Raw genomic sequence first — 14,946 nt, 5'->3', positions numbered from 1 at the left:
TCACAAACAACCGTTATGTGAACAAAACTATAATACTCTCCTTAGCAACTTTGTTGCGAGAGTATAAAAATGAATTTTTATCTGGATGCTGCCGTGAGTTGATTTCTATAATTACACATATACGAGTATATTGGTTATAATAAAGCTGCTTGAATACTCTAAATATTAAACAACCGATTTCAATCCCTTATACTTTATTTAAAACTATTGACAAGCCTAATACTTAAATGATAAAAATTAACAAAATAAACTCTTCTCACAATGAAATAAAACAAAGTAAAAGTAATTAAATTCTCAATTAAATACTAGTTTACCCTTTCAGGGACTATTTGGTGCTTGGTCGTTGGAGTGGCCCAAAGCGCTACTCTAACTCTAATATTAAAATACATTAATTAATTTTTCTAACGGAACTATTAATTGGAGAACTTTATGTGTTCATAATAACCGCCGCCACCGCCGTTGTTGCTTCCAACCAAATGCTGGTGATGGAGAGGTGGTGTGGACATGGCACCGGACGAGGGTGGCGTCATCGAAGGTAGGAAGATGGGCTTCCGATCAATAAGCGCTGAATTACCCATGGACGTGGAGCTGGGCGGTAATGGTGGTGGTGGTGTCATCGCTGAATGGTGATGTTGTTGCTGTTGTTGATGCATGTGTGAGAGAGACATTGAGCGCAAACCTGTAATGATTAAAGATAAAAGAGAGAGAGAGAACGAGAGGTGTAAGTACAATAAATTGTAAGGCGAAGATTGAAAGTTATAAAAATTATTAATTTTTTTATGTTTACGAGGGCATTCGAAGGTGCAAAGAATGGCGCTAATTGGCACTATGAACAACACCAGCAATGCCACTCAAGGCCATTCTGCACTACTTGCTCTTAGCCAGATTCATCTTGCCGCATCTAAGCATACGGTAAGTCCAAAAAATTTTGTGGGATGCAAATTGTAAAAGCGGTACGGGGGACGATGAAGTGGAAACATAAGGGTCATCATGCTCAATTTTTAGAAGTATTAGACATCTCAACGGACAGACGCTTTAAGCTGTCCAAGTGGGATCGTTGCTGGCCTTTGCCGTAAAAATCAACCTTTTGACCTAAACTAATAAAAAGGATGGTCGGAGAAGAACTTTCGGATAACCATTTTGGGGATGAAACCATGGCACAGAATCGATGATTCGTGGATCTATTGGCACACATCAGAGAATAAGAATTAATCTCTATAGTGAACTTCATGTGCTATCTACATCGACAGAACCCTCATAGGGTCAAAACGTTAACAGACATAGGCCAAACCGAATTACTGGACAGAATCGGCGCCAAATCGCAGGAATAAGTCCCCATTTTGAGAAAAAAAAAGTTATCTTCCACCATGACAGTGCATCAGTTCCAGCCTCGGTCGTCTCTCCACAATTTCGGCAATATAAGACTTCGGACTGCTACTCCATCTAACGTATTCTTCAAATTTGGAGCGACTCCGTTCTGTTTCCAAACTTTGAAACTCACTTACCGGGTCGAAATTTAACTTGTATGAAAAGGTTATCCCCACTTGGGTGGTATATTTTGGTAACCTCCAGAAATCATATTTTTCAGACGTGCTAAAGTATGAAAAGTATCTTTGAGTCAAGTGTATCAAGCTAAATCCTATGTTGGAAAATAAATAGCAATTCTTCAAAAACTTTCATTTTTCTCTTTTGAGTCAAGTATTTAACGGACCGAGCTCGTACATAAGTATGTATTTATGTACATATATAACCAGAGATTAGAGTAGCCACGAAGCTAACGTCATCTTCGGCTACATCAAAAAAGAGTTGTCAAGTATTAAAACGATTCTCTTTGGATTGCCAGATCACACAGATGTGTGTCGGTATGTATGTATATATAGTATGTATGCCTAGTACAGCTAAATCCCTACAAACGTACAGATTTGCATATACGCTGAACAATGTAATATTAACAGCAACCCCGGCTTACAGTGCCAACATATGAAGATCATAAAATCCTACAAATCCGCACCATCAATCTTAGGTTTCCTCACAACTCACAACTCAGACACTTCTACAGTAATTTTACGATTCTCTCTGGCGCTTAAGAGGCATTTCAGATATTTGATTGACACGATCGCCATGAAATTGCCGCACTTGTAATGTACTATGTGGAGTGCTCAACAGACGACTTCAGCGTCAAATTCACATTAAATAATCACACTTCCGCGCTTAACTCACAACTCACCGTTATCAAGGCTGTAAGTGGCGCCTGCGCCACCTCCTACACTGCCACCACCGCCAGCAGTACTGGCGTATGGATAATTGGCGGCCACCATGGTAGCTGTCGCGTAATCCAAACCCGGATTCGAGCTTTGAAGCGCCGCCGAAGTAACATGCGAGGGACTGCCCGAACCGCTTACCAACGCCGAGGGGGCCAGTGTGTGCGCCAGGGGCGGTGTGGCGCTGTTGTTGTTGCCACCATGCAGCACCGATGAGGCGGCAGCTATATTTGAATACTGTGGCAGGGTCTGTGTATGGGCAGCGTGTGAATTCCAGGAATCCGTGAATGGCGCTGCAGTGGCAGCGCTGCTGGTAGCGTAGTCATATGAGGCATACGGTTGTGTTGCGTAGAAATTGGCATTATCCTGTTGAAAAAAGGCAAAAATGGAATGTTAAATATGTTTGGTTTTAATGTCTGTATGTAAATAATGTGCTCACCATGCTAGGATCATAAGAGGAAGTTGTGTAAAACCCGTTTGTGCTCGGGTAAGGTTTCACTTTCAGCTTCGAGCGATAACCCCGTGGTCGCCTACGCAAACTGGCTTCGTCCTCAAACATATAAGCGGAGTTCTGTTCGATGGTCCAGTAATTTCCTTTTCCCGGCTTGCCCACACTCATGCTCTTCGGCAACTTTTTGAAGCACTCATTTAGGCTAAGGTTATGTCTCACTGAGTTTTTCCAACCCACATATGGACCGCGAAAAAATTCGAATCTGAAAAATTAAAAAAAAAAACAGTTATCTCAACTTTCCACGCCTGCTTTCTTATCAATAACTGAAACCACATATTTTGTATTTGTATCACAGAAACCAAAAGTAATCGAGTTACTGCTATTTTCTGTAATACTACAAGAATTACTGTTATAATTTATAACATTTTTTAATTATTTTCATATATATTTTTCAGATTTCGAGACACTGAGTTGGCTTCACCAGACTATTATCGATAACTAGTTCGACTGAATAGAGAAAAATACCTTGGTTTGGAACGTCTTGAATGAAAGGAGAATGGGGTTTTGTTTTCAATTACTATGGATGGTTGACAATTCATATCGTGTATGACATTGCTTATCGCAATCATGTTTCCATTATTCTTACTTCAATTGCGATTTTCATTCGTCGTCTTTCAACATAGAGTTCATAGCTCACAACGCAGGAAACAACATAAAGAAGGTCAATATAGTATACACCGATAGCCAAGCGGCAACTAAAGTAATAATCTTACTTCGAATTGCGTCACAGAATTTCCTTTGAAGCAAGGACGCAGTAGATGTAGTGGCAATGCATACATAAACACTAAGTTTCAAGCCACAAAGGCATTCCGCGAAACGAAAGAGTTAATGAGATTGCCAAAAGTGTCAGTCTCGCTACCGAACTATTACAGGCATAAAGTAAGTCACTAAAAACAATTTAAAATGCAATTTTTTCTACGGCAGAGGGATCGAGGCGTAATGGAATGACTTAAGGAGATGCAAGATCGCAAGATCATGTGCAAAAGCCCCAAAGGAAAACAAGCAGGTCTTTTACTCACACGTTCTCGAAAGGACTGCAGTACGGTTGTTGTTTTAATAACAGGTTACAACCTACTGACGTCACATGCGACCTGGATGGGCATAAATAACGAGGATCCAGCAAGTGCAGGAAATGAGGTGTGAGAGAGACGCTGGAACACCTCCTATACTTCTGTACAGCATTATCTAGAAACCGGCTTAAATATCTAGGATCTTCGCAGTTCAAAGGACTAGATGAAGTATCAAAATTAGATATTAAATCGCTCTTAAAGTTTCCAAAAAGCGTTGGCGACCTGTTTGACGAATATTTCAGCTCAAATTAAATTGTACCTCCGTCTGACATTACTAAGGATGAGTAGGTCTATGTATGGCTTGTCAGCCGGCCAGTATAACCCAGCTTAACATAGAGTTCTATATTTTGGCAATCTTTTTGTTTGGGCCTAACAATTCGTATATAAACTCACTTATAAGATTATCCTTTTGGCAAACAAAATCTCATTTGTTCTCGACCGTAACGAAAAGGTATTTACCCCCAAGAGAATGTAGAAAAAAGACAAAATCGACAGAAGTGGTTATATTTCCCAAAATTAACTGGTTACACGTCAATGACATGAATAGTGAGGGCTAGACCTGGATTTCGCCCTAAAATTCTATAAAAATTTTATGTTATTTCGTGATAAAAAATTTTTGCCTCGCATTTGCTCTTGATCAAAACGTTCAACAGTGTCCTTTTAAAAAACGATACCAACTAACCTAGGTGATGGTAAGGTATCGAGGTCAAAGAGTGTCTTTGTGATAAGACTGGTATAAGTGCAGGCCACAGTGGAATCGCAAGTAACTGTAAAGCTGATGAGCTAGCAAGAAAAGACGCTATCAGTGGCATGTGAGCGGATCGGTGCTCCCGTAGCCTCCCGTATTCTACTACTTTATAACTAGGCTTCGCGGAAACTTGTCCAGCGCTGGTCCACCGTCGGTATATGCACTGTCGCAAAAGCATAAAATCGATCGCAAGAGATCTAGTGAACTCTTCGCCCTCAGTAAGTCCAGCCTCTCCCTAGTTTTGGAACTATTGGCATCCACGCAGTATGTCTGGGAATCCTACCAGACGTCATGCGCAGAAACTCTATGGAAGAAGATGAGGTGGAAACAACTCCACACAACTATCTTGACTGTCCCGCGTTTAGGAGGTCAAGACATAAACACTTGGGAGCGCATACCTTCAGACCGAACTGGCAGTAGTGGAAATTAAACGCCTGTGGCAATTAGTATTAGCCACTAAACGTTTTGCTAATTTATAAGTTCGAACACAGGAGCTCTTGTTTTCTATGGCCTCACAAAGGACTATGTACATGCAATAGCAAACGTGCGATCTTTGATCTGCCACCTAATCTAACCTAACCTAAGGTAACGAGCTAAATATTGTTCATTTTCGTTGGATCTCAAATCTTTCTTATTCCTTTTCTGGATATATGTATGCATGTATGTAACTCTCACTCTAAACTCGGCTTCCCTACAAATATGTATACATGGTACCTATGTAGATATGTACATATGTACATATTTCACACACACACATACTCTTGTGCTTGATGGCGCCCTAATTGAAATTTAAGCTAAACGCTTATTTCCCAAGAAACCTGAGAGGGACCGAATTTGAAGCTTTGATTACTTAAACTCTGGCGAGTGTTGTGGCAAGCGTCTAGCTGATACCAAGGCACACAAGTGCTTTCAACCAATGCCTGGCTGTGATTCACACATAAAGTTAAATGGATACTCGAAAGTGATTAAAATTTCTCAAATTGCTGAAATTAAAGTGAAGTGAAAAGGCCAAATCGGTACGTTTATATGTATGTATGTATATATCCGTGCCAATGCGTACACCAAGGGATGTCCAAGCCGTCCGGAGCGCCGCCAGTTGCTCGATTGTTTACTCAAAAAGAAACGATAGTTTTAACAAAATCAATAAATAAATCTTTATGTAAATTGCGCGCTCGCAGTAATGTCCCTCCCTTATTGTTGTTGTTGTTACTTATTTTTGCATGCTTATGTGTAAACAATTGGGGGTTGTCACAAACACCGTGGGTGCCACTTTGCCTCAAACCATTTAACGTGTGTGTCCACTTCCAGTTTATTTATTTTTGTGAGTAATAATTTTAATAAAAGTCCATACATATACATAGATCATCATATATGTACATATGTATATATGTATATACCTTTACAGATGAGCGTATGTATGTACATATATATAACGCTTTATGTGTATCTGTGGGTTCATGTATTTCCGCTGAATTAACAGAAGTCAATTCGGTTCTTCCTAACTCTAAGGCTCTTCAGCTCCTATCCTATACTGATAATTATACCCTGAACAGGGTACTTATATTAAGTTTGTCATGAAGTTTTTAACACCCAGAAGGAAGCGTCGGAGACCCTATAAAGTATATATGTATATAAATAATCAGTATGTTGAGCAGAGTCGATTTAGCCATATCCGTCTGTCTGTCTGTCCGTCCGTACGTCTGTCCGTCTGTATGTATACGAACTAGTCATTCAGTTTTTAAGATATCATTTTGAAATTTTGCAAACGTCATTTTCTCTTCAAGAAGCTGCTCATTTATCAGAATTGCCGATATCGGACCACTATAACATGTAGCTGCCATACAAACTGAAAGATCGGAATCAAGTTCTTGTATGGAAACTTTCACATTTGACGTGGTATCTTCACGAAATTTGACATGGATTACTGCTTAAGTTAATACAGGGTCCGGCACTCTAAGTGTAACCAACTTTAGACCGTTCGCGCGGCTGTCGCACTGGAATCAGCTATTTACAAATTTGCTGAACGACAGTTCGGAGTATTGGTCACAAGTGTACAAAAGCGTTTTGCCAAAAGTGAACGAAAAAAAAAGTGATCAGCTATGGAATTCAAACGTAATAGTGTGATTGCTTTATATTTAGCTGGAGAATCACAGCCAGCAATTGTTCGTGAGCTCAAATACCTTACACCTTGAATAAAGTTTTTGTTTATCGCACCATCACTCGTTACAATGATACTGGTAGCATCGCAAAACGCCATGGAGGTGGTCATCAAAAGACTGCAACGTCACGTGAGATGGTTCGGAAAGTGAAGAAGCGACTTGAGCGAAATCCACGACGAAGTGCCAATCAAATGGATAAAGAACTGAAAATATCCCACCTCAGCATCCGAAGCATATTGAAAAATGAGCTCAAGGTCAAGCCTTACAAGTTCCAAAAGGCCCATGATCTCACATCGAAGCAGCAACAAGTAAAACTTGAGAGAGCGAAGCAGTTGCTTCGCTTGACCGAAAGCGGTCAAATTCCGAACATTGTGTTTTCTGACGAAAAAAATTTTCCAATTGAGCAATCCGAAAAACTGTCAAAACGATAGGGTTTACTTGACCGACCGTTCATACGAGAATCTAAGTCATCGGTTGGCCATCAGGAGGCAGCACCCGCAACAAATAATGGTTTGGGCTGCTGTCACCGCAGATGGGCGCTCTCCAATTGTTTTCAACGAGCCTGGCGTCAAAGTAAATGCGACATGTTATCGGGAAAGGGTTCTGGAGGCTGCGTTGAAGACGTGGGCAAACAAACATTTCAGTCGAAAACCATGGACGTTTCAATAAGACTCAGCACCGTCTCACAAAGTGCGAGTGAACCAAGAATGGCTGAAAAACAACGTTCCGAACTTTATTAGGACCACCCAAAAGCTGTCGAATTTACCAGATAATCCAATGGATTATTCTCTCTGGGCCATTTCGGATAGCAAGGTCCGAAGTAAAAAACACACCAGTCTCGAGATGTTGAAGAAAGTCATTGTCCGTGAGTGGGCCAAAATACCGACAAGTCACATTCGGGCAGCTTGCGATTCGTTTTTTGACCGTCTCAAGGCCATAGTTAAGGCAAAAGGTAGACATATCGAGCAAAAGTGAATTGGTCCCGAATTTATTATTATTTTCACACATTTTGTACTTTAAAATAAATAAAAATAATTATCCAAACCGAATTTATGGCTTTTTTAGTATAATTCGAGTGCCGGACCCTGGAATATGTATAATCTCCGAAAAAGTTGTTCAGATCGGATTACTATAGCATATAGCTTCCATGCACCTATGAAGGGTATATTAGCTTCGTTGCAGCCGAAGTTTACGTTTTTTCTTGTTTTTAGATCTGTCAACAATTTTCATATTGGAAAAGTTATGTATAACTTATACCATACAACTTATATATACCTATATATAGTGTATTATATATGGGCGTAAAAAAGTCAAATTACTTGCAAAAAATAAATATATATTTTGTGTTTTTTACAATAACAATTACTCATAATAGTAATTCTACTATTGAAAAAATAACAAAAAAATACAAAAAAAGGTGAATACAAAAAATAAGGAAAGATCTGGCCGGCATGGAATTGAAAATGAGACTAGTCAAACCTGCGGTTCCTAAAATATTCGTCCAGTGCTGTAAGATGCTGGTTACCATGGTTGTAATGTCCGTAAAAAGCTTTTCATAAGCAACACTAACAGAAAAAATAGATTGAACTTTGTGAAAGAGCACGGAATTTCTGGACTTCTGTTATTTTCTCGGATGAGAGTAAACATAATATTTTTGGCTCAGATGAACATGAGTATGGAGAAAAGTAAATACAGAGCTTGATCCACGGAATAAACTGCCACGGTAAAACGTGGAGGTGGGTCGGCAGCAACAGGAGTAGGCAATTTTGTATTCATTGAGCATACAATGAACAAATATGATTATAATATTTTAAAATCAAATTTAAATGAAAGTGCGGCCATTTCGGGATTTGAAGGATCATTTGTCTTCCAACACGACATTGATCCAAAGCACACCGCTCACATTGTTAAGGAATGGCTATTTTACAAGACTCACCAAGCAATTAAAAACACCAGCCCAATCTCCTGATGTGAACCTTATGGAACATTTGTGGGATTATTTAGAGAGAAAAATCAGAAAACACCAAAGCAGCAAATAAGCTTTGAAAGCTGCTTTAATCGAGGAATGGGGCAAGATTCACCTTTAGTGAAGCAAAAACTGGTGCAGTGTTGGATGACATGAAGTGCAAATAAAAAATCCAGAGGCTATTCAGCAAAATATTAATGATCCATCAAAGCTCAAAAATAAAAGTTTTTGTTAAGAATGCATTCTTAGTGCATACATACTTTAGTGACGTAATTTTTAGCAATTAAATTTTTTTTTTCTAATTTAAAAAATAATTAATTTAAGTTTCGGTTTTTTGCTATTGATTTTAATTAAAATATGAAATAATTGAAAAAATTAAGAAAATTGGTTATTATTATTTGTTCTTAGGCATTTTTTTCTCATGACGAAACGGATAAACACAGTGGATACTTATTTTTGTGATGCACTGTATGACCTTTTTTAAATAAATCACATTTTTTCACTTCTTTGGTTTCTAACCCCAATTTTTTATGTCAATATCTGGTTCTACAGAAAATAACCACTCAATCTATCTATAATTCTGTCTATGCTATGATAACCGGTTTAATGTTACAGTAAGGAACTCGAAATTTTCCCGGACAAGAACTATCAACTCGCTAGAATACCTCCAAATTATGTAGGGAATGTTTTCTGCCGCTTCAAAAACAAAAATAGCTTAAGCTACAACTGAGCTGAATTACAAATACATGAATTTAGATATAGAAATTAATCGGTGCCTTAATAGCGAAAGACTAACTAGTTCTTCAAAATTACAAAATAATACAATTGGATATATCTATTTCATAAATGTCTCTACAACATGTATTATTGTGATCAAATTGAAAGGTGAATTTTGTCCATTTCATTTCCTTAAAACTAATCCCCTCCTGCCAACGTATGCCAACGAATTTTCCAGTCATCATAGCACTTGGAAAAATCTCCCTTGGAAAAATCCTCAGAGCCTTCTTCGATTCAGCTTTTATATCCTCAATTGAGTCAAAACGGTGTGAGTGATCATGTAAATTTGCTGAATAGCCAGAAGTTACACAAAGGTAAATCAGGCGTATGCGGTGTTGCGGCACGATATTAGTTAAAATGTGGCGAGATGATTACGAATAACCAATGCAGTATGAAATGGTGCATTATCGCACTTCTTTGTACAATAAATTCAGACATAGTAAGAATCGAAGAAATCACTTTTAGAGCCTCACAAAACGGCGCGTATCTCAAATACTAATGAATATTTTGACGTAAATGAATACTTTACCGATTCGAAAAACAATTTCGGGGAATAGGATCGGATATATAGTAGGAGCACATTTGTAACGACGTCACTAATCCAAATAAATGTCTTTTCAAATTTTAAACGCATTTTTCTCGAAGCAGAGCTGTAAAAGTCGGTGAGCCTTATTTCATCGCACGGCTCGCCCGAACATGTTTACTTTTATACGTGTATTTACATATGTACGTAGGTTGCGTTTTATATTTTAGGATTCGAGAAAAAAACAAATTTTAATCTAAATTGTTTGTCAAAATATTCTCCATTAAGATCTATGTATACACTTTTGCATGCGTTTGAACAAATTTGCAAAGCACTTTTGCCAATCTGATTGAGGTATCTCCAAAATATGCCTTTTGAACGCATCAACCAGCTCTGCAGGTGTTGGAAAACGTTGACCTATAAAGTCATACGGTGGATGACTCATCTAATCGATGTTATGAGTGCTCAAAATGCAGTTGCTTGGGTCAATATGTAAGAAATAACATTGGTAGTTCGCTTCCTGATGTCTTGAAGGACAACTGGCAAATAAATGATTGTGTACCACTTGGAATTTCCTGTTCTACGTTGTTCCAGTGGTATGGTTGCGATATGTCCAGTTGTTAAAAAAACAGGCAACCATTTGCCTGGCAATGCTTCAAGCGCGATCTGCTTTTGGTGGATTCGGCTCATCTTGAACTACCCATAGAGTCGACTGCTGGTTAGTTTCGGGTTCATACGCGAAAGCCTACGAGTTTTTTTAGCGAAAAACAAATAGTGTGTGATCCAACATAAACAAATTTTTATTTTTTACGGTCAAATGTTTACGCAATATTGAATGTATGCTAGTCCACTAATTCCTCAAATTCTCTCAATCTCACGATAGGTCACATTTCGAACTTGCTATATTAGTTTTGAGCCCATCATCAATAGTCTTCCGAACAACTAATTTTGGAGGACTTTTCCGAAATTCGTTTTGGAGTGATTTGCAATTCATCATACCATCGATAGACACTGGTTCTTGATGGAGCTTCATTGTCAAAAATTGAATTAAGTTCATATGTGCACTCTTGATGAGTTAATCCGCACCGCAAGCTGTAAAACATAATGGCGCGAAAACTTTTGCAATTTAATTCAATTTTTTGGTCGAGAAGAACATTTTAAGTTACTGTAAACAACAAAAATTTCGTTCGTATTTGAATACATTCTGGGTACGCATATCATCAAAAATGTCAAATTTTACAATAAATTGTCAATATTGGCAATATTGTCAAAGACATTCCTCAGGTAACAAGAAATGCAATAACTTCCATTTTAATATGTCGAAAACTTGTAACACCCACAAGAAAACATCGTAAACCCTCTAAAGTATATATGATACTTGTACATATAAATGATCAGTATGACGAACTAAGTCGATGTAGCCATGTCTGTCCGTCAGTCTGTATATACGCGAACTAGTCGGATTGTATACGTCTTTTATTTTCCATAAAACTGCTCACACATCGAAAACACCGAATATTGACACATTATTGAATCATACAAACTGATCGAAGAAAATCATTGACCATGCATCGAAAATCTTTTTATTTGAGAAGATATCTTCACCAAAATTTAGCATAATTATTGCCCTGGACCTGCAATCTTCGAGCAAACTGTTCATATCGCACCAGGATAGATAAAAAACCGTTTTGCCATAAGAAAAGCAACCGTAAAGATCATTATACCTTCGATGATGCCACTTTATGAAAAATAAATTTTTAATTTTTTTGATTTCAGTTAATATTAACGAGATCGGTCGCAATATTTTCTTCACAAAGGCAATCACTTAAACTCATACTCTGCTTCCAAATTTTTTTTTGTTTTTTTAATTTTTGTCAAAAAAAAAAAAATTTATTGTGTGCTTAAAAAATATTTGAGCAAGAGCAACTTTTATTTATTATTTTTCCCTGACATCTTCCCAAACAGATCAAAAACAAAAATGCTCCAGAATATTCTAAAAAAGATCCATCCCACCATTCAAGAATAACCGAAAAGGATTGAAAGCCAGAAATTTGCCCGGAACATTTTTGAGTTTTCCTGCCAGAGTTGTGCAAAGAAGTTTATTTTAAATATTCTCTCACCTTTTCTGCAGAAAGCTGTAGATTTCACTAAGCGTTAACTTCCCCGTTGGCGATTCCTTAATGGCCATCGCAATCATGTTTATATAACTTAATGCGGGCTTCTCTGGTCGGCGGGCGCCCGATTTTTTCGTCGTATCTGGCGGTGTGAGCTCCTGTGAAGATGACGAATTCGATTGTTGTTGCGGCTGCTGTTGTGACTGCTGTTGTTGCCCAGTCTCACTCTGAACGCTATGCACCGACTTAGCCGGTGAGGAACTATTCGAATAGGACATTGTGTCGGTGGTGGAACATAATTGACCGGAAACGCTATGCGAACTGGTTATAACACCGGACGGCGTCGTCGACGCACTCGCCACCGTTGACATACCACCGACGACATTTGGCATACGCTGTAGAGATTGTGTCAACATATCACTTGAGCTGACCGCAGCAGACACAGGTACGGCGGACGGCGGTGGCGGCTGTGGCTGCTCGCTCTCATTGTGCGGCAAATATTCGGATGTATTGAAAATTGTATTGCTCGAACAATACTTGATGGTCGGTGTATAATGAGAATTCATGTCCACCATTTTCGAGGCGATGACGCGTTGCTGTGTGGCGGCGTATTGCTGCAGCTCACCATCCGACGGCACTTTGAGACCACCCTCATTGTGCGGTGATGAATTGGGTGATAACGGCATCAGCATGCCAATGTCATTCTCATTGTTCGGATGCGGCGAGGAACACATAGTGTGCAATGATGTAAGACCATAAGACGCAGCCTCCGAGACGTGCACCGGCTGCTGCTGCGTCATCATGGTCGCGTAGTATTTGCGATCGAGATAATTGAGATCGGGTTTCTCCTCCTGCAGTTCGGGTGACTCCTGTGGCATACGCAGCAAGGCGCTTTGATCGGCATATGTTAGGGGCGTGAAGTTCGTCGTGGATATGACGTTCGATGGCAAGGTGCGGTATATGCTGTTGTGATGAGGTAAATGTGTGCTGTGATGGAGGCCATTGTGACCGATCGCATGTCCATTGGAATCCATAATTTCTTCGCTTTTGATCATTTTATTTTCATTTATGCGGATTGTCGATTTTTGGCACTACACAAATGTGGGTGGAATTTTAACGGAACCGAGGAATAATTTTTTATTTTTCACTTTCAGCTCATGCATAAATTTATAATTTTGCACAAATGCGCTGAGCTATGTTTGTATGCGTGTGTTATGTATTTTTATCTCTTAAAATTCTTTTGTGGGCACTTTTGAATATAATATATTTTCTTTCACTTTGTACTATTAGATATCCGCGAGATTCCACCATTCAAGTCTTCACGCGATTCGGTACTTTTCTCTTTCGCTATTCTCGATCAACTGAATCTAGTGAGGAATGCTTCTTAACCAAAAAATCTTCGCACTAGTTACGCTCCAATTACGCCAGCCGCGTCCGCCGCGCCAGCGATCGGCGATCGGTTCGCTGCGCACACACATCCTTGCCGAAGTCGCAGCGCGTACAAGCAAACGCACTCGTGGCCGCCATACGCCGCGCCACCGGTGTCGCGGTGCTGCATTTCGATGCCGGTGCCTGTAGTACCAGTAGCGGTGGCGTTACCGACGGCCGCAGCGACGGCGACGGCGACGACTACGATGATGTTGGTGGCGACGCTTCTCCCACATCGAAGTCTTTTGTTTACATTTGGCTGGCAAATAAGAGCATAAAATACAATATGTACGGGGCTATTCCACAATACTAATTACATCTCTATATGCATATGTATATGTAAATGTGTTTTCACGATGTTAACATGCGTCTGTGTGTATGTTCAGCGATTTGCGTTCAAGTGGCGATTGCTTCGATATTTTTGTTGTTGTTCTTATACATATGTGTTTGTGTAGAGCCAACACATGTTCGCCCTTTTCTTTTGTGCAGAGATTTGTTCAGAGGATCGTGAAAAGCGGCGTCAAAGAAGGAAGCAAGCTGCACGTGTGTGTTATCATCGAAATATCTACAGACATACATACATATGTATTTATGTCTGTGTCTACACATCTGCATATGATTGCACGAAATTATCAGCCATATATACTTACATACACATTTGTACATACTTACATATGTTAAATTGTAAAATTTTGAAAAACTTTTTTGGCCGACGATTTGGAAAGAATACACTTTCGTATGAAGGTGCCGAAACTATAAAGCAAATATGTAAAGCGCACTGTACTAAAAATATTCCTTATAATAGAAACCATCCATATCTTCCAAATAACTACATAAGTATTAACTACAAATGGTTCTTTTTTCATAATTCTGTATTCATCGATCGCGTCCAAAATAGCAAGTCAGTTCCTTGGCGCCAATTGCAAACCCAAAGTGAATCTCTATTTGATCTTTTTAATACAAAGTCTTCTTCCAGCAGCTTCAAATCTACGAATACAATTGAAAATTTGCTGATCTATATAACGAGTTTTTTTTAGATGTGTGATTTTCAACGAGACAATACTTTTTTCGGAGTTGATGTTTGAGACAGCTGTTACTTGATTTATACTCAGTTTGGTTTACCATTTCATAGATAAAAAGAAGATAAAAAATAATTGGAGCTTTATACGGCGATCTGTGGTCTATTGCGTCCTCTCCTATATCACATATGGTCTAGGAGTTTGCTGTGCGCGCAATCTAGAATCAGGTGTTCTGGAGTTTCCTGTTCCATGTCGCGTGGAATCACTCCACTCCGCCTTACTGCCAAGAGTAACTCTAAACTTCTTTGTAAAGTTTACCCTCTTCGTAATGCCGTCTGTTGAAAGAAAGGCCAGCGGTATGTCTTCCCCA

At 39.1% G+C, this 14,946-nt stretch overlaps 1 protein-coding gene across 1 annotated transcript; it reads right to left on the bottom strand.

Moving 5' to 3' along the window:
- Positions 1–356: 356 nt before the first annotated feature.
- LOC120778316 (forkhead box protein biniou) lies at positions 357–13,184 on the bottom strand. Its single transcript, XM_040110110.1, has 4 exons — positions 12,136–13,184; positions 2,701–2,974; positions 2,228–2,627; positions 357–679 (listed from the first exon to the last, which is right to left on the bottom strand). The coding sequence occupies exons 1-4, from the start codon at positions 13,182–13,184 to the stop codon at positions 414–416; spliced, it is 1,989 nt and encodes a 662-aa protein (XP_039966044.1). The 3' UTR covers positions 357–413.
- Between the last annotated feature and the right edge of the window lie 1,762 nt (positions 13,185–14,946).

Source organism: Bactrocera tryoni, chromosome 5 (assembly GCF_016617805.1).
Source record: "Bactrocera tryoni isolate S06 chromosome 5, CSIRO_BtryS06_freeze2, whole genome shotgun sequence".
Taxonomy (NCBI): domain Eukaryota; kingdom Metazoa; phylum Arthropoda; class Insecta; order Diptera; family Tephritidae; genus Bactrocera; species Bactrocera tryoni.
The sequence above is the reverse complement of the archived record's forward strand: the minus strand, read 5'-3'. Positions and strand labels throughout refer to the sequence as shown.

What these genes read in the sequence shown, in the direction of transcription:
- LOC120778316 (XM_040110110.1), bottom strand. Translation starts at nt 13,184, where the DNA reads ATGATCAAAAGCGAAGAAATTATGGATTCCAATGGACATGCGATCGGT. An exon ending in TACAGCTTTCTGCAGAAAAG is followed by an intron (nt 2,975 to 12,135) that starts GTGAGAGAATAT and finishes TTAATTTTTCAG; the next exon opens with ATTCGAATTTTTTCGCGGTC. An exon ending in CACTTACAGCCTTGATAACG is followed by an intron (nt 680 to 2,227) that starts GTGAGTTGTGAG and finishes TAATCATTACAG; the next exon opens with GTTTGCGCTCAATGTCTCTC.